Source organism: Enhydra lutris, unplaced genomic scaffold (genome assembly GCF_002288905.1).
Source record: "Enhydra lutris kenyoni isolate GAN:26980312 unplaced genomic scaffold, ASM228890v2 scaffoldscaffold12, whole genome shotgun sequence".
In the NCBI taxonomy this organism is placed as follows: domain Eukaryota; kingdom Metazoa; phylum Chordata; class Mammalia; order Carnivora; family Mustelidae; genus Enhydra; species Enhydra lutris.
The window spans coordinates 27,352,331-27,376,994 of NW_019154096.1; the positions used below are offsets into that span (position 1 = coordinate 27,352,331).

The 24,664-nt window shown below is 35.3% G+C and overlaps 1 protein-coding gene across 6 annotated transcripts in view; it reads right to left on the reverse strand.

The window, feature by feature from the left end:
• The window catches only part of LOC111144797 (protein phosphatase 3 catalytic subunit beta), a 47,349-nt gene that overhangs the window by 8,666 nt on the left and 14,019 nt on the right, over positions 1-24,664 (reverse strand). For 2 of the 6 annotated variants that reach the window (XM_022499273.1, XM_022499271.1), the window contains exons 5-11: positions 23,177-23,322; positions 22,767-22,906; positions 22,585-22,662; positions 22,384-22,478; positions 19,315-19,440; positions 7,555-7,632; positions 606-687 (exon numbers count right to left, since the gene is read on the reverse strand). In XM_022499273.1, coding sequence (XP_022354981.1) covers positions 606-687; positions 7,555-7,632; positions 19,315-19,440; positions 22,384-22,478; positions 22,585-22,662; positions 22,767-22,906; positions 23,177-23,322 — 745 coding nt within the window. Of the gene's footprint in view, positions 1-605; positions 691-2,740; positions 2,768-7,554; positions 7,633-19,314; positions 19,441-22,383; positions 22,479-22,584; positions 22,663-22,766; positions 22,907-23,176; positions 23,323-24,664 lie in introns of all 6 variants that reach the window. The other 4 variants (XM_022499272.1, XM_022499270.1, XM_022499269.1 and 1 more) reach the window with 3 other exon arrangements.

Sequence of the window (24,664 nt, forward strand, 5' to 3'; positions counted from 1 at the left end):
GGCGCGTGGGAGAAGGAGAAGCAGGCTTCCCACTGAACAGGGAGCCCAATGCAGGGCTCGATCCCAGGACCCTGGGATCATGGCCTGAGCCAAAGGCAGATGCTTAATGATTGAGCCACCCAGGCACCCCAAGAAAATATGGTTATTTCTATGGCATAAAGTTCAAATGTCTGATATAACCAGTTTTGCAAATACATTTTTAAGAACTGACCCATTTACGTGCGCCTTTAAACCTAGTCTTCCTGAATTGACCCTAAGAAGATTGTTTGTGGCTCCAACAAAAGGAACTTCCTCTATGGACGAGTAAGTCCATCAGGCATACTCTAAAAGGTACCCTCTCGTTATCCTACTCTAATTTTCAAGGAGTCGAACTAGTGCTTTCATCACATAAAGGTAACACATACTCAAAGTGAGCAATAGTAATCGCAAGGGTCAAAAACCTTAGTTTCAAAGGGAATTGTGTTCCCCTCTTCACTCACTATGTAAATGTAAAACTAACTTCTTTATAGGAAGAATGTTACTAAATTGCTTTTGGGTGTCTGCTTATAGCAAAGTACAATAAAAGAATTTCTGTAAAGCAAATAATCAGGAAAATATATCATTACCTGAGAACAGAGAAGACCCTTGCCATCTTGCCAATTGCTCGAATTTTGTTTCTTATGATTTCTTTCCGGGCTGCAGCTGAACCTACTTTCAATGGAATAAATAGAAAAAAAGACTCAAGTTTAGGGCATCCACACTTGCCTCATTCTATTAACCTATACCACGCTCATCTTAACCCATCAAACCCTCTGCCACCAGCTCACATGAAGGAGACTAGGTGAACTCATGCCAGAAAGCCTCTCACTCCTTCAATGTTTAACTTAGCACTGGTCTAATACTGGGGTCTGATACAGATACAAATGAAAAGTAATCCACAAACATAACTCTCACACTACTGCTAGTCATTAAAACAGCAATGGGAAAGAAACTAGAACCCAACTTGTACCACAAACCAGAGGGGGAAAAAAAGGGTAACAATCCTATAGTCTTTAATTCTCATGAGGGCCTATGCATGCAGACTAACAGACAAGAATTGGTAATAATTCTGTATAGGCTTCTGTTGTAAAAGCCTCTGACATGCAGGCTGGAAATATCCCATCTTACTAAGACAGAGTAAGTTCCTTGTTCAAAGTGGGTTTAAAAACAATGGTATGAGATAACTACTGTGCAGACGACGATGAACTAAGGACCATACCAGCATATCAATTATAATGCACATCTTAACCTCATGGACTAAATGTCCTCAAGATCATGCAAATATATATGTTCCTACATCCCTAGATGAGTATGACAAAAGGAGAGTGAACAATGACAAAAGATTCCCTAAAAAACATGGCCAAAGGATCACTCATGTTTCCTCTTTATAGGGTTAGCTGTACTGCCTATCACCAACACAGAAGAGAATAGAACATAATAACTTGATCTTCAGCAAAAACTCAAAAGTTGTATCTTCCTTCCCCTGGCCTCCAGAAAGAACAACAATCCCAGTCCTGTTATCTCATATACAGCAACTAGAATCACTCTGGACCCAAGAGTGTGGTTCCTTAGAGCTGTGCTTCAGCATGATGAAAACACATATAGAAGCACCATGGTTGAGGAGAAAGTTAAGGAAAGGCTAAAAAGACTAGACTAAAAGGGGCCGTAGATATACAGAGGTCTGAACAACCGTAAGTTTTCTGGCGTAGAGCATCTCATTTAAAATTCAAGCAGCCCACAAATACCATATAATTAAAAACTAAGATGATGACTGGACCTTACTGCAAGGAAACAGAAAAGAAATCCAATTTCAAAGACGAAAACAAAAGACATATTTTAGAGAAAATAGGCTCCATGACCATGTTTATGATGCTCCAAAGGGTAATATTATGAGCACTGAAGCTACAGCTCTTGCAAGTTCAAAACTGCGTAGGTACTATGGTACTATGCAGCTATTTTTAAGATGCAAAAAAAAAATTACTAAAAGTCCCAGCATCATAGAACATTAGAATTTGAAGAGACATTAGGAATAATGCAAAGTTTAATCTCATTTTAGAGATGGCAAAACTAAGTTTATTAATGGTTTTGTCCAAGGACATAAGGTAAGTCTGATTTCTTTGAATTAATTAACATAAACATTGTTTTAAAATTGATGGAATTTTAAAAATAGCTAGACTGGGGGAGAGGAGTATGGGGATAGGAGAGGATGGCTGCAATGAGGTACATTCATATTTTCAGCCTTAATTTATATATCTGTAAAACTGAATAATATGTAAACTGTACTGATTTCAAATTTAAAAAATCACTGGAATATAAAAACACTATACAAGTCAGGATTTTAAATCAGTCTACAAACATATCATGCATAATAGTAAAGTAAATGTCCACAGTAAAATTACTCTGGGGAATAAGACAGACAATCAAACACCCCTAATCATGCAGGGAAAAGTACAAAACATTACAAATAAGCAAAAGAATGAAATTTTAAAACAAGAGGAATGAAAAAGAGGGAAAAATATTTCCATGCACAGAAAGACAGATATCTTGGAATATGACTTCTAAAAACATCAAATTCTATCTCAGATAGCACTTACACTAAATTTGCACAAGGCCCAAAAGGACTCTGCATAAATGGTACTCAATGAATGTGCTAACTTACATGGACATGAGGATAACTTATGAAGTCATATTTCAAAACAATGTTACTCTGTCTGGTCTGTACCTTTTTTATTGCCATATATGAGCCGTTCTTCAGATGGAGAGTCCAGAAAAAAGGAAGTGAATGATGGAGAAAAGGTGGTTGAGACAAATAAAAAGATAGAGATTTAACTTGGCAGTGGTACTGAAGAATGAATGTAGAAAGAAAGGGAGAAAAATGAAGGCCCTCATATTCGAAATTTGAAAAATGTAGTACTGTAGGATCTGGTGAATAAAAGAGGGATGCCACTGGGTAGGACTCTAAAGGAAAGATTTCTTAAAAGATATGTGGTCAGAAGAAATTATGGACAGAATGACTATAATATTTGATGAAAGTAGACAAATTAGGGACAGAAAAAAAAAAACACGTGAAAACACATAAGACTGATAAAAGACTGTGCAAACAACAATCGCACATTTATATTGATACCCCTAAGGAAATGTGTCACCCATGGGAGTATGTTAAGTGAAGTGTAATGACACAAATGATATACAAATTCATGTGGTTCTTCAAGGACACCAACATCTGCAAAATCTGTAGTATATACAGAGAAATGTAGGTAACTTTATAAACTACCTCAATGGAAAATCTTACCCACTTAGAATAACGGAAAGGCTAAGCCTCCCACAATCCATAATAACAAGAACACATAATTTCTTGAATCTGAATTGTAGAACTTTTGCACATATTCAGGATCAACAGTATGTGCGTTCGTTCCCAATCCAATGTGGGAGCTGGAGGGACATCTTTTTGCAGAAATAGCAACAGACTGCTTCAAAGCAAGTAATAGCTCTAAGAGTAGGCAGCAGAAATGTTTCATTTAAGCTTTCCATATCTTCCATTCTAATGCAGAGATACATGATTCCATTACAGGAAATGCAAAGTTTTAGTTTAGTAAAACTGTAACACATGTGGATTCTGTATTTCCTTTACCAAACTCAAGACAAAAGATAAATATCTGAAAGAAACAGTATGCATTCTAAATATCACAGAAATCAGTGTTCAGAAATTATCTTTAATGATTAAATAATACCTCTAAAAGGAATGCTCTGTGCACTTACACATACAATGTTTATGCAAATCTTTGCCTTTAAAAATAACTCCACGTATATACATTAAACACCGCAGAATACCAAGGATCATCACGTAAGAAGAGAGTCTTACTACTTTACCCAATTTCACCTTAAATATGCAAAAACTATTCTTTCCTTCCTGCCACTGGGATATCTCCATTCCTGCTCTCTCCCTTTCCCCACAGAAAAGCTAAACTCTTATTCTGCCTCCACAGCAATACCTACACCACCAAGTTTTCTTTCTAAGTCAGATTTCTCCCTGTGCCCAGCTCATTGGATGGTTCTACTGCAGAACAGGAAAAAAGGAAGGAGAGGACGAAAGGCATGCTATCGTAGTGAGAGGAAAGGAGAAAAGATGTACAGAGTTAAGGGAAAGAAGTATGGGAATGTGGCTAAGGAAGGGAAATAAACCCAGTTCCAGCAGCTCTTTTCCCTATCCCATCCTAGTATCTACCCTAATCTCCTCCCATTTCCTCCATTCCTCAATGGTCTCCCCCAAGCCATTCTCATTCCTCCATACAAACTCCCAGATTCATATTCTTAAAGTTTTCTTGGAGTATCTACTTCTAATATTTGGTATGGAAGGGTGAAGAAATGAGGAGTAATTATACCTGCTATGTTGGCAGTGAAGGGAGATCTATTTCTAGTATTCAAAGCTGGAACTCAGTGTATTTTCACATAGAAACACTGTCATAAATGACAGCTTACCAAATTTTAAAATTAATTCCTTTCTACTCCTTCAATCCATGGATGAAAAGACCCTGGGAAGTTAAGTTAACTTCTCCAAGATTACACAGCTACAAAAATCTCTTTAATGATCAAACTTAATTCATCTTTGGAGTGCAAGAATGATATAACAAGTGGATAAATAAGCATAATTTATCATTGAGAGGAAAATGTTAATTAGATACATAAAATCTCATTTGGAATGTAGTAAAATTTTATACATATTCCTGGTTGAATCCCAAAAGTGATTCAGCCCCTGTCCTTATATAAATCGTAAGTATCTAAACCAAATGTAACAGACTTAACAAGGAAATTTTTTTTTTTATAGGAAGAGGACTAAAGCATTACCTGTCATTACTACTCAAAATACATTTTTAAAAAATCACTATTAATGATATTGATACAAATTTTTAAAAATTAAAAAATAACAGTAAAATGTAGAAAAATAAATAACAGTATCAGCCTTATGCAAATGACATTTTTAAAAGTTAAGGAAAACTAAATAAAAATTACTGTAGGAAATAATTCTGCTGATCCAAGTTGTTATAAGATAAACCCACAAAGGGACGCCTAGGTGGCTCAGTTGGTTAAGCGGCTGCCTTCGGCTCAGGTCATGATCCCAGCGTCCTGGGATCGAGTCCCACATCGGGCTCCTAGCTCGGCAGGGAGCCTGCTTCTCCCTCTGCCTCTGCCTGCCATTCTGTCTGCCTGTGCTTGCTCTCTCTCCCTCTCTCTCTCTCTCTGACAAATAAATAAATAAAATCTTTAAAAAAAAAAAAAAGATAAACCCACAAATATATAATATATACCTTACACACAGAATATATATTAAGAGACACCAGTTGTAATAATATAAGGATATAAAATCCTATAGTATTAATTTAACTTGACAATAACAGATTTTTTCAGAGAAAAACTATGTGATTTTTAAATGGAATAACTGTACATTAAATATATTAAATGTAGTAATTATAGTAGATGAACTAATTATATAGAGCAAGAGATCTTGGTCTCAGTTTAGAGGAGTAAATATTAAAACAAAACTTCCTAATGCTCGCTTCGGCAGCACATATACTAAAAACTGGAACAATAAAACAAAACTTCCTAGATGCAGATATGGATTTAATGAGATACCAATTAAAACTACTACTTGATATTTCACAGAATTTGACATATAACAGAAAACTTTATCTGAAGAAATAAGTAAACTATGAACCAAAAATTATTTCAGTCATTATATCAACACCTGTAAGATTATGAAGTAGGTACTATTATCTTCATTTTGAAGATAAAAAAAATAAGACTCAGAAGCTAAAAAATTTGCCTGAGGTCATATAACAACTATGAGAAACTAGAGTCTGAACCCAGACCTAGTCTAACAAGAGAAAAGGGAAAAGGTGGCAGAATAGGGAAAAAGTATTTAACTGCAACTACTTAAAAATTTTATGTAAAAGACAAATACAATGAAATATGGTAGAGCTAAAACTTCCACACAAACAAAAGGAGAACGAAAATAAAAAAATATTATTCATTAAGGCCTATTATCGAAACAAAAAACGAATGGATATAATTTATTTCAGTTAACAAAACTGTAAGCCAGAGTAAAAGCATATCTTTGCTTGCCACCAACAGATGGCACACTTGTACAGTCACTTTGTACTTTTAACAAATGGGCTTACAGAAGTGTTTAAGAATTAAACCTGTTTGCAAGGAGAGAAATTTCTAAATAGCTTTTACTCAGATTGTACTTAATTAAGTAGTCAAATAAGATATACAGTTTATACACTTGAAAAAGTAGACAGTAATTTTTTTAAATTAAAAATCATTATAAAATCAAAGAAATCTTAAGTTAAACCAAGTGTAGTTCACTACTATGTAGCTACCAAGCAAAATAAGTAAAAATGACCAAAACCCAATGAGATAGGACTGTGGAGAAAGAGGTCAATGGATTCATTGCTAAAAGTACTTCGTATTGGTCCAATTCTTCTACAAAGTAATCTGGCAGTTCATAGCTAAAATAAGGAAGCTAAAACACATATTTAAGTCCATAATTCTCTTCAAGAAATTTATCCCAAGAAAAAAACTATTGTACAAACATATGCATTGCATGCTATTCATAATAAGGACAACTGAAAGCAACGCAAATGCCAAAAACATGAGATTAACTATGAAAATTATGGTATATTAATATACTTAGAAATATGTAGCTATTAAGTTGTACCAAAATGTAGACCATGTTTAATATATGGAAACAAGTACATACTGATTACAACTATGAAAAGAATGCTGCAACAAAGATGTGAGTGACATATAGAAGGAAATAAATAGTTCTCAGCTTTAAGATGTTTACATTTTTGTTTCTCAATGACATTTAAAAGTTTAAAGTTTAAAAAATATTTAAAAAGTTTTAAATTAAAGTTTTAAATAAAAATTTCAAGACATAAAAATAAAAGGAATTTTGTTTTTATGGTATTAAATTATACTATAAATGTACATCAGTGCACTGGTTGGCTTACAGAAGAGCAAACAGCCATATCTAACCTTGTTTCTATGGAAAAGATGCTTCTGAAAATCAAATTAAACCAGTAAGTGGTCTTGTAGAACACAACCACTCATAGGTTGGGAACAGCCTACTTTAGTTTTTGGGAAAAAACAGTGAAAACAACACTGGGGGTTCTGGTATATTTCTGATGCACTAAGAAGACTGCACCAATGAAACAAAAAGCATTTTTATTCTCCCTCTAAGCAGTGTCCATATTCATGAAGAACCACATTCTTTAGTACTTTCAATTTTCCTTTCCTTCTGTTCTTCCAAACTTCCATTTTCCCAAAATTCATCTTCCCCATACCAACAGAAAAAAGGTAAAATCGCTAAGAAAAAATCTTAAACAGTATCTAAAAAAGTGTCTTGACTCTTATCAATTGGCATAGCCATTTGAGAACAATGACTACATTTCATCACAAAAGAGTGTGTATTGAAGCTGGGCAGTTAAAAGATACCATTTCACAATAAAAAAAGAGTAAAATGAAAAATCATACCATCAAACTGGTCTTCACCTTCAGTCATCAGTTCATCATCAGAGCAAATACTCAGAACATTTACCAACATTTCTGTCACTATTCAAAAATGAAAAAAGAAAAAAGAACAGTTACAAGTTAGTGGACCAAATTCAACTGTCTCTAAGTACACATACCAATTCATACAATGGTCAATGATTTTTAATCCAAGAAGACATACATTCTCGATAGCAAGAATGAAGAAACTAAAAAAAAAAACAAGGTTTGGGACATGTGGGTGGCTGAAGTCAGTTAAGCATCCAACTCTGTTTTGGCTCACATCATGATCTCAGGGTCTCTCTTTTTTTTTTTTTTTTTTTAAAGATTTTATTTATTTATTTGACAGAGAAAGAGACAGATCACAAGCAGTCAGACAGGCAGGCAGAGGGGGAGAGGGAAGCAGGCTCCACGCTGAGCAGAGAGCCCGATAGGGGGCTTGATCGTAGGACCCTGAGATCATGACCTGAGCCAAAGGCAGAGGCTTAACCCACTGAGCCACCCAGGCACTCCTCGGGGTCTTGACACTGAGCCTCAAGTTGGGCTCCAAGCTCAGCATGGAGTCTACTTGGGATTCTTTCCCTCTTCCTCTCCCTCCCTCTCTGCCCTTCCCTCTGTGCTCACATGCTCTCTTTCTCTCTCAAATAAAATCTTTAAAAAAAAACACAAAAAAACAAGGTCTTAAAAATGAAAGAAATTCAATGGATTACAAGTCTTAGAGAGATTCTACACAAAAAATGAAGCCCCCCCAGACATGAATAACATCAAAATGTATACATTTAAATTCTTCATCTATGGATACAGCATTTCCTTACAGAGTAAGAAAAAAGTCACAGCACAGTTTCACTGTTTCAAAAAAGCCCTAGAATTATTATTATTACTATTTTTTTAAGAGCGAGAGCATGGGTGGGGAGGGTCAGAGGGAGAAGGAGAGACGAATTCTAAGCAGGCTCCACTTTTGGTGTGAAGCCAGATATGGGGCTCAGATCTCACAATCCTGGGATCATGACCCATCAGATGATTCATCAACCGAGCCACCCAGGAGTACCCAGAATTCAATTTTTTAAAAACTGACTCTAGCAGGTCCCCTAAAACTTAATTCTTAAGATTACTAATGACTAACAACCTGAACCCGTGGTTCTTTCTTAGGCTTACTCCTTTACCATTCTATGTATTTTTCCCTTCTGTTTTCCCTTAGCTTGCAGGGTTCTACTCTTGGTTTTCCTACATTTCAGACTATTTCCCCCCTAAATTTAGATATTCTCAAGACTCTCTCTCCACAGTCTTTTGGCGATTTTATATGCTCATTCTCCTGGCCATTCCATCTGTAACTATACAGTTTCAAGTATCACCTTTGTGAAGATGATTCCGAAGTCTATATCACTAGTGTTGACCTCTCCTTCAGTCTCCGGATTTCCCTGATGGTTTTATTGCTAACCATCTTCAGCCATTTTATATTCCTTGTTTCTCCTACTAAAATGAAAGCTTCATAAATGCAGTATGATGTTTTGTTTACTATTGTACCTCAGAGTCTAATATAGTGATTGATAGACAACAGGCATCCAATAAATATTTGACAAATGAGTATTTTAAAAAAGAAAGGTATAAGCAAGTTTCATTTAATAAATAAAAATGCCTATTAAATATTAGCCCCTGGATGTCCTAATGATACCTAGAAATGAACACATCCAAAACAAAATTCAAGACTGCTCCTATTATTCCTCCTATAAATATATTAATAGCACACCACATGCCAGGCACTGTACTAAAGCTCTGGAAATCAGATACAGAAGGTCCTGTCTCTACCTTGCAGAACTTTACTAACTACTAAAGGAGTTATTTATATGCAGATATATATATGCACACACATACCACAGTAAAGTGATAAACCCTATACTATAAAGATGCAGTTATACAAAAAGACCTATAGGGAAAAGGAAGGCTTCTCGTAGAGGAATCATGCAATAGGAATTTGTCAGGTGGAGAGGGCAGATAAGGCTTTCTAATCATAAGTTAGAAAAAGTATGAAGTAGTCATTATAGATCAATGGAACAGAACTATTAGAAAAAGTATGAAGTGGTCATTATAGATCAATGGAACAGAACTAAGAGTCCAAAAATAAAACCTCACGTTTTAATTCAACTGATTTTCAACAAGGGTTCCAAAACAATTCAGTGTGGGAAAAAACAGTCTTTTCAACAATTGGTGCTGGGACAACTGAATATTCACATGCAAAAGGATGAAGCTGAACCCCTCACTATACACCATATACAAAAATTAACTAAAAATGAATCAAAGACCAGAGAACCTGAGCGGTTTAGTCGATTAAGTGTCCAACTCTTGTTTTCAGATTAGCTCAGGTCAAGATCTCAGGGTTGTGAGGCTGAGCCTCACATCTGGCTCTGTACTGGATATGGAGCCTGCTTGGGATTCTCTCTCTCCCTCTCCATCTGCCCCTCAGCCTCACCCTCCCAACTGTCTCTCTTTCCCTCAAAAACAAAAGCAAAAACAAAAAAGATCAAAGTCCTACATATAAAAGTTAAAACTATAAAAGTCTTAGAAGATATCATAAAGGAAAATCATTAGTTTGGATTGGGCAACAGTTTATTAAACATGACCCCCCAAAACACATGCAACAACAACAAAAAATAAATTCATCAAATTCTGAATGTGGAATTCATCAAAATTTAAAACTCTTATGCTTCAAAGGACACCATCAAGAAAGTAAAAAGACAACTCAAGGAACAAGGAGAAATACTTACAAATGATATATCTTATAAGGAACTTGCATCTAGAATACACAAGGAACTCTTACAACTCAGTGATTAAAAAAAAAAAAGGTGAGATAAAAAGAAAACCACTTTAAAAATAAACACAAGATTTAAAAGAATGTTTTTTCAAAGAAAATAAACAAATGGCCCATATACTTCAAGGCTATGATAATCAAACAGAATGGTACTGGCACAAAAAAGACATACAGACCAATGAAACAGCATAGAAAGCCTAGGAATAAATCCATGCTTATACTGTCAATTAATCTATAAAAAAATGAGACAAGAATACATAATAGAGAAGACAGTCTCTTGAATAAACGATGTTGGGAAAACTGGAAAGCTACATGCAAAAAAAAAGAAGAAAGAAAGAAACTGGACCTCTTTTTTATACCATATACAAAAAATAAGCTCAAAATGGATTAAAGACCTAAAAGACCTGAAACCATAAAGCTCAAAGAAAATAGCCGGCAAACTCTTAGAGATTGGCCTTAGCAATATATTTCTGGTTCTTTCCTCAAGCAACAGAAACAAAAGCAAAAATAAACAATCAGGACTGTAGCAAACTAAAAAGCTTTTGCACAGTGAAGGAAACCATCAACAAAATGAAAAGGCAACTGGAACGCCTGCGTGGCTCAGTCATTTGGGCATCTGCCTTCAGCTCAGATCATGATCTCAGGATCCTGGGATCAAGTCCCACATGGCGGGGGGAGGGGGGGGGCGGCGGCTGCCCAGCAGGGAGCCTGCTTCTCCCTCTCTAGCTCCCCCTGCTTATGCTCTCTCTCTCTGACAAACAAACAAAATCTTTAACAAAAAATGAAAAAGCAACCTACTGAATGGAGAAGATATTTGCAAATGATATATCCAATGAGAGGTTAATATCTAAAATATATAAAGAACTCATACAACTCAACACCAAAACCCCAAACAATCCTATTAAAAAATGGGCAGAGGACTTGAATAAATATTTTTCCAAAAAAGACATACAGATGGCCAACAGACACTTGAAAAGATGTTCACAATCACTAACCATCAGGGAAATACAAATCAAAACCACAATGAAATATTACTTCACACTAGTCAGAAAGGCTTGTATCAAAAAGATAAGCAGCAAGTATTGGCAAAAATGTAGAAAAAAGGGAACTCATGCACTACTGGAAGGAATGCAAACTGGTGCAGTCACTATGGAAAACAGTATGGAGATTCCTCAAAAAATTAAAAATAGAAATACTATATGATCCAGTAATTCTACTTCTGAGGACTTACCTGAAGAAAACAAAAACACAAATTCAAAAAAATATATGTACTCTTATGTTTATTGCAGCATTATTTTAAATAGCCAATATATAGAAACAATCTAAGTGTCCACTGATAGATGAATGTTTAAAGAAGATGTGGTATGTATACCCAGTGAAATATTACTCAGCCATAAAAAAAGAATGAAATCTTGCCAACATGGAAATCTTCTCCAACATGGATAAATGTATGGGATGTTATGCTAACTGAAATAAGTCAGACAGAAAAGACAAATATCATGCTATTTCACTTGTGCATAGAATCTAAAAAACAGAAAGAGACTCATAAATACAGAGAAGAAACTCATCACTGGCAGAGAGGGATGGGGCATAGGTAAGATAGGTGAAAGGGATTAAGTACAAACTGCCAGTTATAAAAGAAATAAGTCATAGGGATGAAAAGTACAGCATAGGGAATATACTCAATAATACTGTAATAGCTTTGTATGGTGACAGGTAGTTAACTATATTTATGATAAGCTTTTCATAATGTATATAATTGTCAAATTGTCAAATCACTATGCTGTACACCTGAAACTAATATAATATTGTATGCCAACTATACTTCAATTAAAAATTATTTTTCTAAAAAAAAATTCTTTTTCTAATAAACACATTATTTAAATAAACATTTCTTCAAAGAAGATAAGCAAATGGCCAATAAGCACATACAAATATACTCAATGCCATTATTCATTACGGAAATGCAAATCAAAACCATGAGATACAACTTCACATCTAATATGATGGCTATAATAAAAAATACACAATTACAAATGTTGGCAAGAATTTGAAAAAAATGGCACTGTTGTGCAATGCCAGTGGGACTATACAGCTGCTCTGAAAAACAGACCTCAAAAGGTTAAACATAGAGTTACCATGTGACTCCCAGTTCTACACATAAGAAAATAAACACATGTTCAAACAAAAACTTGTACACGAATGTTCATTGCAGCATTATTGATAATAGTTAAAAAGTGGAAGTAATCAAATGTTTTGCAGATAATGAATGGATAAACAAAATGTGGTAAACAATATCACTCATCATCAGAGAAATGCAGAATCCTACTGAGAGAAGATATATGCAAATGACATATCTGATAAAGGGCTAGTATATATAAAGAACTTATATAACTCAACACCCAAAAAATCCAATTAAAAAATGGGCAGAAGATATAAACAGGTATTTCTCCAAAGAAGACATCCAGATGGCCAACAGACACATGAAAAGATGCTCAACATCATTCATCATCAGGGAAATGCAAATCAAAACCACAGGAGATATCACCTCATATAACTGTCAGAATAGCTAATATCAAAAACACAAGAAATGACATGCGTTGGTGAAGACACACAGAAAAAGGAACCCTCTTACATTGCTAATGGGAATTGCAAACTGGTGCAGCCACAGTGGAAGGCAGTATGGAGGTTCCTCAAAAAGTTAAAAATTGAACTACCCTACAATCTAGTAATCACACTACTGAGTACCCCCAAAATGCAAAAACACTAATACAAAGGGATACCTGCCCCCCTATGTTTACAGCAACATTATTTACAACAGCCAAATTATGGAAGCAGCCCAAGTGTCCCTCGACAGATGAATGGATAAATAAGTATAAATACACAAACACACACAAATATACACAATGGAATATTATCCAGTTATAAAAAAGAATGACATCTTGCCATTTGCAACAACATGGATGGATTTAGAGACTATAATGCTAAGCGAAATAAGCCAGAGAAAGACCCGTATGTGGAGTTTAAGAAATAAAACAAATGAACAAAGGAAAAAAAGTGAAAAACCAAAACACAGACTCTTAACTATAGAAAACAAATTAATGGTTACCGGACAGAAGGTAGCTGGTGGGGGCGGGGGGGGGGGGTGCGTGACAGGTAAAACTGGTGAAGAGGATTAAGACCACACTTATCTTGATGAGCACTGAATACTAAATGGAACTGTTGATCACTATACTGTACACCTGAAACTAATGTAGCACTGATTATTAACTACACTGCAATTAAACTTTACCCTCCTCACCCAAAATAAATTTTCTTTTCTTTTTTTTTTCTTTTAAGATTTTATTTATTTGACAGAGAGAGATCACAAGTAGAGAGAGAGAGAGAGAGGGGAGGAAGCAGGCTCCCTGCCTAGCAGAGAGCCCGATGTGGGACTCAATCCCAGGACCCTAAGATCATGACCTGAGCTGAAGGCAGAGGCTTAACCAGGCATCCCCAAAATAAAATTTTAAAAGTGGTATATCCAGGAACACCTGGGTGGCTCAGTGGGTTAAGCCTCTGCCTTCAGCTCTCAGTAAAACTGTTTTGAAAAAATAAAGATAAATTAGGAAGGCATGAAACTTAATTGAACATAACATATTCAGGAATCAGTTATGCTGTGTTATGGCTAGAAAACAGAGACTAAGACAAGGAGAGAAATGAGACTAAAGAGAAAGTAGGGAAGATCCAAAGACCTTGTGTGACAGGTTAAGGTTTATCTTCAAAACTACCAGAAGTCATTTATGAATAATTAATAGTAGCTTTTAGGCATATAGCACTTTTCATCCTCTAAAGGAAAGGCAAGAAAGTAATAGCATAGTGGTAGACAAGGAAAAATAACAAATGGGGGAAATGTTATTTATCTTTAAAATAAAGATTGGATGGATTTGAACAATTTAAAGAAGAACTTAGTAGATAGAGTTTGAAGACACAGAAGACCTAACAGATGAAGCAAAGTTCCTAAAAAAGTAGAAGCATAATGGAATCCAGAGTCAAGTTAGAAGTTCTAGCCCCCATGGGGTGCCTGGATGGCTCAGTGGGTTAAGCCTCTGCCTTTGGCTTGGATCATGATCTCAGGGTGCTGGGATCAAGCCCGGCATCGGGCTCTCTGCTCAGCAGGGAGCCTGCTTCCTCTTCTATCTCTGCTGCCTCTCTGCCTACTTGTGATCTCTCTGTCAAATAAATAAATAAAATCTTTTTAAAAAAAGAAGAAGAAGAAGAAGAAGAAGAAGAAGAAGAAGTAGTTCTAGCTCTAAATGGAAGGGTCACCTCTTCAACAAGACCAGAATTAAAGATGAGTGCAGTTTATAAAGCAAGGGAACAGTAAATGGAGAAAACTCCCACTAGTGGTATATGTTTCTTCTGAGAGTAAGAGAAATGGCTACAGAAAGAATGTTTAAGAGGAAAAAAAATTAAATTGAGAATATATCCTAAGGGTAAAGGAAGAAGACTAGTGACATAAAGAATTTTGGGGTACTGTCAAGAGCTCAGCCAATGTTAGCAATCAAAGGGTGATACCACTGCATAAGGCTGTGTAAGTATCTCTAGCAGTGCTCTATATTCTGGCTGTGAGAATGGAGAAAATGGATGGTTGCATTTACTGGGGCTAAGATTTATAAGATAAGTGAAGTAGAAAAAAAAAGGGAAAGGAATCTGAAGGTATGTTGAGAGGCGAGGAGGGATCTGACTAATAAGAAAATGATATGGTCAAAGGCCAACCCAACCAATCCCAGTGAAGATCAAGAGCAGCTACAACTGAAGTGAGGGATTGCTAAAATAGCAGGTTTTCATCAGAGAGTGTTAATGGCGGTATCACCACCAGACTCAAAATATCCAAGTCATCTTCAACCATTCCCTCCCCTGCAGCATGCAATCTTGTTAAGTCTTACTGATTTTACCTCTTTAGTTCTCCCTTGCTCTCTACTTCTCATGCTACCAGGGCTTCATTATATACCCACTTGAGTCTTAATGGAGCTTTGTAACAGGTCTCCCAATTTCGAGTCTTTCTTCCAGTCCATTTCACCAATTTTTCTGAATGACTATCATGGTCATATTCTGTTTCAGTTGCTTCCCACCAACTATCAAAGCTCCAAACTCTGCGTGGTCATCAAGATCCTCATCATCTAGTCCTGATTTAACTTTTCATTCTTTTTCTACTATTGTCCTTCATACATCTTAACTGTAAATCAATCTAAACCCCTCAACACTTGTTAGTGGCCTTACGCTCTCTTGCTTTCTGACTCAGGCTTAGAAAGTTCTCTCACCTAGAATTCTCTTGCCCATATCTACCAGCATGATTCCAATTCCACCATTCTTCAAGCCTTGGTTCAAATGCTACTTTGATCCCTTCAACAAATATAATCAACCCCTCCTCTCAATTCCGATAAAACTATGTTTCTCTAGGAGCACTTACCTAATATTATATTTTTGTTATTATTTATGTATCTTAAGTCCTCTATTAACCTGTAAAGACCTATATCTTACTTGTGTTTTTGTATCCTTAGTAACTTGAATAAAACAGACTTCCCCCCAAAAAATCTACTAAATGAATAAATCTTACATGTATGACCTTCTATGGAAGATCACACTATATTGGATCCTCTAGAACAGAGTTCTTAAATTGGGGTCAGTAAACCTGAGGGAGGTTACCAATTCACTTCAGATCTACAACCACCCTGACAATGTTATGTTTATGTACAAATATACATGTATTTGTATATGAATTTTTCTGGGACAAAAGTCCATAACTTTAATCAGATTCTCAAAAAGGTATGTGTTAAGAAATTAATAAAAGTTTTTTGTGTAGTTACTTTAATAATAAGAAAGAGTCCTTAACTTTTAGAAATTCATTCTAAAATATTTATAGCTACAAAAGAAATAGCTGAAATATGACCCAAAATAATTAAAGTGTAGGGTGGGGAGTAGTGAATGGAGATATAAATGACACAACGTTGGCCATGATTTGATAAATGTTGAAGCTGAGTAACTGGTACACAGCAATTCACCATATTATTCACTCAGCCTTTGTGCATGTTGGAAATTTTCCAACATAGGATTTTTTTTTAAAAGAAAAAGAAAAAGAAATAAAAAGCCCCAGGTGCGCCTGGGTGGCTCAATCAGTTAAGTCGGTTAAGTTAAGCATCAAGTTCAGCTCAGGTCATGATCTCAGGGTTATGAGATCCAGCCCCACAACATGCTCCATGCTAGCAGTCTGCTTGAGGATTCTCTCCCTCTCCCCATCCCTGAACTTGCGCACATGCACCCTCACACACACTCTTTCTCTCAAATAAATAAATAAATCTTTTAAAAAAAGCAAAGCCTCTAAAAGGTTAAAAACTACAGATTCATCTAACTTTAGGATTAAATCAGCCTCTAAGGAAGCCTCTGGCTTAGGTCAGTTGCTTCTCAGAAACTAGATCAGAGTCAAACTGGCTTTTTCAAAGTGGAACAAATGAGATGTCATTTGCTATTCACAACAAAAGGAAATTTTCATTAGAATCAACTAGTTAGGCTGTATAAACAACTAACAGATATTAAAATGGAAAAATATGCAAAGAGTGAAAAAAATCTTACTGTGCTCAACATTGGTTAGGATTCTATTTGTGTACATATTCAAATCCGAGCTTCACATTTTTAGAAAGACATGAATAATTTGGAGAAGATCCACAGGAAAAAAACAAAACTGGTCAAAAGGTCTGAATACTTCCTCATCTTATAAGATGATTTAGAGTGGCAAAAAAAGAACAAAAGATTACGTAGTAGCAGATTTCAAATATAGGAGCATACAGAAACCTGATTCACAATCTTCACTTATGAGATATCCACAGAAACTAGATTAAATTTTCTCATCTCTCAAAAGGAGCCAGACTGCATGATTATTAAGTTCACTATTAGTTCTAAAATTCTATTATGTCCTGGTTTTTGATAGGTGCATTAGTTAGGAGAAGCTATTATCTCTATTTCTTTCTTTTTAAAAAGATTTTATTTGGGGCGCCTGGGTGGCTCAGTGGGTTAAAGCCTCTGCCTTCAACTCAGGTCATGATCCCAGGGTCCTGGGATCGAGCCCCACATTGGGCTCTCTGGGCAGCGGGGAGCCTGCTTCCCCTTCTCTCTCTCTCTGCCTGCCTCTCTGCCTACTTGTGATCTCTGTCTGTCAAATAAATAAATAAAATCTTTAAAAAAAAAAAGATTTTATTTATTTATTTGACAGAGAGAGAGAAAGAGAGATCACAAGATCACAGAGAGGCAGGCAGTGAGAGTGGGGGGAAGCAGGCTCCCTGCTGAACAGAGAGCCCAATGCGGGGCTTGATCCCAGAACCCTAAGATCATAACCTGAGCCAAAGGCAGAGAGGCCTACCCACTGAGCCACCCAGGTGCCCCTATTATCTCTATTTCTTTCCTTGTTTAAATACCGATAGCACTAATATTTAGACTAGTAATAACTGAAGTATTTCCTTATTGTGGAGGCATTAGAGAATCAAATCAGAATTTATGAAATGTCCATTTTCCTCCTATGCTCCCTATTCTTACCACCCCCCACCCTACTTATATTACATTAAAATAGTTGAGTTGCAGTCTAGCCTGAAGGCAGGAGAATGAGCAAGATGAATTCTTAAATTCCCTTTAGCCCGATGATGCTATGATTGAACTATTTCTCATACACCAAAGATAGAAGGTTATAAGTGTAATGCATCCCTTGCACCTAAGCCCTTTACTGGCCCCCTTCTCAAATGCTAAAGTGGGTAATTCTATCTCCATATTAGCTTAATGTTGACCTACTGAGTAACTGATGAAGACCAAAGGCAATCTTCAAAAAATCTGTTTAATATACAGAGTTTAAGTATTAACTCTGTATTTTAGAACCCAAAATTGCATTGGCAGAAGTAACATATCCCAAACAGAAAGGAACATTTGTAACATGGAAGAGGTGAGGAAAAAAAAAGGGATCTAGAACAAAATGTTTTATAATCCTGTCTATATTCTCATAATCTTATTTTCCAGATATGGAAACTGAGGCATTGCCTTGTGGAAAAATCAGCACTAAAATGGAAAAGAAGAATGTGATGAAATAAGGAAATCCTAAAAATTCTATACAACTAGAAAAAAAATTTTCTTTTTTTTTTTAAGATTTTATTTATTTATTTGACAGAGCAAGAGATCACAAGTAGGCAGAGAGGCAGACAAAGAAAGAGAGGGAAGCAGGCTCCCCGCTGAGCAGAGAGCTGGATGCGGGGCTTGATCCCAGGACCCTGAGATCATAACCTGAGCCAAAGACAGAGGCTTAATCCATTGAGCCACCCAGGTACCCCCCCCACAAATTTCTTAAATAGCATTTCTCTTAAAAAGCCATTTAAATATGTACTAATACATTATTAATAGAAATTATCAGAAAGCATTACCACTAAATTTGTATACATATTTTTTACATGGGAGAAGAAGTATTAGATTTGAACCTGAACTTCTCATCATTTTTCTCAGAGTATAGAACCGCTATGACTAACACTGCCCAAAACTAGGGTTATTAAATTCTTCTATCAATTACTCTGACATCCCCAAAAGTGGTGTTAAAGTGTGCAAAAGTGTCCATTCTAAAGTAAAGCCATCCTTCCATTCTTTCATAAAAGATGTAAGCTAAAGAAAAACAGAAAGAAAACCCAACAGCTGAAGACAACATCAGGCTATTTATAAGTCTTCTTCCAGTCCCCCAGACACCCTCACATGGGGGCTATAAACAGCTAACCAAAATATCTTTGAGGCTCTCATATCCACACCCACTGACACAAGTAGAGCTGAACCCACAGTAAAACCAGACTTCAGTTTCCTTTATCAAGTATGTGCCTCCAATAGTAAACTGGAGTAAATGTGACAGTAATAAAGCATTAAAAAAAAAAAAATCATACCTTTTTCTCCAACAAATGGTAACGACCATGTGAAGACATCCATAAAATTGGGCAACCAGTAAGGATGTGGAGAACAGTTAAACTGTCGAATATTCATCACATTATTTTCATACTTTAATACAGCAGCTGTAAGATAAGTTTGAATGTGAATGTAACAACTTGTCTTTAGCTCCAAAACTCTATAACACATAAAAGCAAAAAAAAAAAAAAAAAAAAAAATACTGTTTTTAAAGGGGTGGGGAATCAAGGTGTGAGTTGAATGAGGACTAGTAGAGGGAGACAGGTAGTAATTTTTAGTAATAACACGTTTTTAACACACTTTTATGTAGAGCACAGTCAGATCTATATTTATTATTAATGGAATTTCCAGATTTCTAAGCTGTTTGCTTTACATTACAATTCAGTGATGAACATGCACTTTTACTATATCCAAAATTGTGAAAACTCAATTTTTAGAGGAAACACAGAATGGCAATGAGCAATTTTCTAGGTTTAAAAGTTCCTACAAGCTGGAGGAATTTAAGAGGATCTTTTTAGTTACAGGCAACCTGAGAAGCACTGCTGATGGGAATGAAGCAAAAAACAAAAACAAACCCAGAAAAAAAGCAGTTTTTTACGACTGTATGAATGTATTTATTTCATTTAATATGGGAAATGAAGTGAAACTACTACAAAGAAATGTTTTATTTCATTTAGAAAAAATTCCACTGGGGCTGCCTGGGTGGCTCAGTTGATTAAGCAATTGCCTTTGGCTCGGGTCATGATCCCTGAGTCCCGGGATTGAGCCCCACATTGGGCTCCCAGCTCCATGGGGAGTCTGCTTCTCCCTCTGACCTTCTCCCCTCTCATTCTCTCTCACACTCTCTCTCTCAAATAAATAAATAAAATCTTAAAAAAAAAAATTCTACTAAAATGCCAAAAAGAAAATATTATAACCAAATAACACAAAGGTAACATACTCATCTCAATTTCAAGTATCTTTCTAATGTTTCAATACATTAAAAGAAATAATATCTTAAATTAACTACAGAGATTTCAGTCACTGGTTATATTATTTTATGGAATACTGGGTTAGATAGGCTAGATTCCAATCTAAGCTGCAACACATACTAGCTTTGCAATGCTTGGTAACTTATTTAACTAATCTGTTTCTCATTTATAAAACAGGACTAATATGTCCACCTTGACTACCTCAGATGTTTGTTATACGATCAAAGGATCTATTTCACATGAAGGTATATAAAAGTATAAAATGCTTTGTAGATATTATAATAATTATGTGGTTACTTTTTTTTCCATTTTAATGAAAAGCACAAAAATGCAGATATTAAATTCCAAGATTTGGGATTCTGGCTAATACAAAGGCACAAGTAATATGCTTGTTTCCCTTATGAAATAAAAGTATTTTAAATTTAGTATCAGAAATTAAGGAATGATACCAAGTTTTAAGCTTTAAAGCAAAATAGAGAATCTAGAAAATTGCCTTCCAGGTGAAATGAAACATTACAAACATATCCATACCATGTAAGCACTCAAATCATTAACACTATATACAGACTTAATCACTACTAAGAGACATTTGATTTTGACAAGACAGATTCAATGGTTTGAGTTTCTTTTCTGAATACTCAGAAAAGTGATTCCCTTAACCCCCTAAATCAAACTAATAGAGGACAACCAATTAGATAATAATCAACTGAGCACTGAACACTAGGTCCTGTAATACTGACAAGGGGAGGTTACAGATGAGGCATTAGAGCACTGGTACAAAGTTAAATGTAGCCCTCTATTCTATTCTTAAGAATGGGGTCAAAACTTAGATGATTTGCCTCAAAAATGAAGCCATACATCATTAGGTAACTTCTCTAGAAGTTCTGAAATTTATACTTTGAAATTCTGTAATTTAAAAGAATATTTTAGCACTGGCATAATCCTTAAAGGCTGCATTGACAGTAGTTTCTGAAGATGAGCAACTCAGTCAAGGTATAGGGTTTTTTGGGTAATTAACATAGTATTGAGTTTTTGTAACATATTCTATATCAAAGTTATATAGCATGCTACCATTTGATATCAGGCAAATGTTTTAATCTTTTAACCATCATCTCTAATAATTTAAAAAAAACCTCTTCTGTTCCTCTTTTGAACTCCATGACCCATATTTAGCAATGACCTCATTATCTCTCAAACACTTTTAAAAGTCTTTAACCTTCTGTTCTTTCCTCCTGGCACATCTGCTCCAGTGACCCTGGAAACTATGGCATAGTCAACTGAATTCCAGACATGTCAAGACAGAATAGGAGATGGCTTCTTAATTTCCTCTTCTGAAAATGTGTACTACATAAACATACCCAAGCTCATCTTCAATTTCCTTGGCACACACTTAACTAAATTAAGATCCTTTGGCATCATCTGTCAATAAGCTATGTTCAAAGTTAAATGAAACCAAATTATTATAAACAGATCAAATCTGGACAGAAGGAAAGGGAATGGAAACTGGTGGAACAGCAGGTAAAGAAAAAAGATGCAAGAAAAAAGGGAGGAATATATCCGAGAGGTCAGAGTGAACTGATCAAAGATGGTTCAACTATTAATCTTCAGGGGGCAATGATAAGAGGTGAAAGTAGGGAATAAGAAAGGGAAAGAGAACCTAGATCAGTGAACATAAAACAAGAAACATGATAAACTAAATTAACTATACAGTGTAAATACACGAAATGGTCAAAGCAGCAACAGCTTTATGTAAATAAGAAAACATTCTCTTGATTATAAGGGGAAAGATTTAAGAAAGGGGAGTCTGAGAAAATCATGTTTGGTTTCTTGACTTAATTCAGAACATTTTTTTGTAAGATAGCTTCTATGAGTACCAAGTTGTGGAATGGTTACATATGATTTAAGTTTCACATTTTGGACTTTTATTTCTTGTTTTCTCCCCTCCCTTATATCTTATACTTTTTTATAACAAGATTTGGATAGTTACAGTTTCAAACAATGCCTCTTTTCTATTATTTTTTTTAAAAAGTCAATTAAAATGCTAAGTTGTTTAACAATTTTTTATCAACAATATCTTACCTTTATTATTGTAGACATCTAAGTAATTAGGTGCCGAAAAAATTGTTATTAATGAAGGGAACCCTGTAGTTTGACTTTTTCTGTACATTCTATAGCTGTAAAACAAATAGCTTAATATGCATCGTAAAGCATCAATCATGAGTTACTAAGTTTGATTTGTACATAAGGTGTTAATTTGGGTCAGGGAAACAGAATTCTTACCCTGCATCTTGAGCTTCATGAGCTCTAATAATCGATAACAAATTATTGTTTTGCAAAAATTCACACACTGCTGGATAGCTGTGGGGGGAAAAAAGTAAATTAAGTAAAATAATGGTTTTCTATATGAAACATATGCTATTTTAACAACTAAAATGTGTTTAATCTTGGATATTTTTCCTTACTTATAAAAATAAGAACATCCTCGAACTGTATTGTGACTAAAATGTTCCTGTGATTTTTCATTTCCAAAATCTTCAGAAGGATCGGACCATAGCAAGTCACACATTGGTCCAAATGCAGGTGGCTCTTTGAATCTATCTAACTGTGAAAGAAAGAAAAGAAAGAAACAAAGAACAGAAATAACTTGTCAAAAAGTGAGAATAGAATGGACACAGGAAAGTGGTACCAACTTTGAATACTGTCCATACTACATTGTTCTGAATGGTTAGAAGATATTTCCTTAAAATATAAGTATATTAATTTTTTTACCATTACCTAATCTTGGCAGTGAAGAGAAGTTTGAAGCTTCTACTGTCTACCCAACAAAGTACTATAAATAGGAATCAACCTTGGAACTGCAATATATACTCACTCTCCTAATATCATCCAGTGTGTGTATTTCTGGTGAAAGTCCACCATGAACACAAAGAAATTGTTGATTTAAAAGTGCAGCAAGAGGCAGGCTATCAAAAGCTTCCATACAAGCTTCATAGACTCTTTCTGAATATTTAATTTTGCCTAGAAAAAGAAAAAATAATTGATAATCACATTACTATTATTTTGAAGATAGATACATAAATTGACTATTAAAACCAAGGCAAGAAAACTACAGACACAGAAAACAGCCAAGTGGTAGCTTGGGGTTGACAATGGGTATGGGGGTGATTATGAAAAGGGAGCAAGAAGGAATTTATGAGATGATGAAACTTTTCTGTATCATGACTGTGGGGATGGGCATTTTATGCATTTGTCAAAACTGAGAACTCAACACCAGAAAGAGTGAATTTTATTGTATACAATCATTTTTTAAAAAGGCAAGCATCTTGCCCTATGAGAATCAGTAAAATAGGCAGTATTGGTCTTCCAAAACAAAATATTAGCTGCCTCTAAATTTGGACATGCAGCAGATCATAAAATATTACTTAAAATAAATTAAGTCAAATCTCTAAAATCAGCTCAACCCTTTACCTTTACAGGCCAAGTAAGGCTAAATTAGAAGTATACTTAAAGCTTAGTTTTAATACTTTATTTTATTCTAAGAGTCAGTGACTACTTTGTTATAGGCAGGACTACTAGAACATCACAACAAAACTCAAGGTCCACCCAATTAAAAAAAAAAAAGATAATTTATTCATACATTGGAAGAACAGAGGGGTTCCTCTAGTCTACAATGAATGCTTAAAATGGACAGTAAAGCATGAAGCCAAAATAACACCAGAGAGACAAAACTAAATCCAACTGTCATTTACTTTTAAGAAGATTATCATACACATCCCTTTGCTCCTTTCTATCATTAAAATTCCTGGCTATTTTACGTTTTTGCTGTAATTTTGGTGGGTAGTTTGTTTTATTAATTATCTAAAGAAAAAAGAGCTTAGTTCCTTTTCCCCTTTTGAATACAGTAACATTCAAATATGAGAAAATCTGGGGCGGCTGGGTGGCTCAGTTCATTAAGCGTCTGCCTTCGGCTCAGGTCACCTGGGATCCAGTCCCATACTGGGGTCCCCGCTCAGTGGGGAGTCTACTTCTCCCTCTCCTTCTGCCCCTCCCCACCTGCTCATGTTCTCTCTTACTCACTCACTCTCAAATAAATAAATAAAATAAAAAATTAAATTAAATTAAAAAAAAAAAAACAGAAAAATACGAGAAAAACCTATAAACAGCAGCCAGAGGTTCTAAACTGGTAGTCTGTTACCTGTTTTCCAGCACTGGGGTTTAATAAAAATTTTAAATTAATTGCTTTTAGGTCAAGTATGCACTTTCCAGGTCTCATCTTTTATTCATTTATTACTTCATTTTTTACTATTTTATTATTTCATTACTTTTATTGTTGTTATTCATAACCTATTCATTTAGGTTA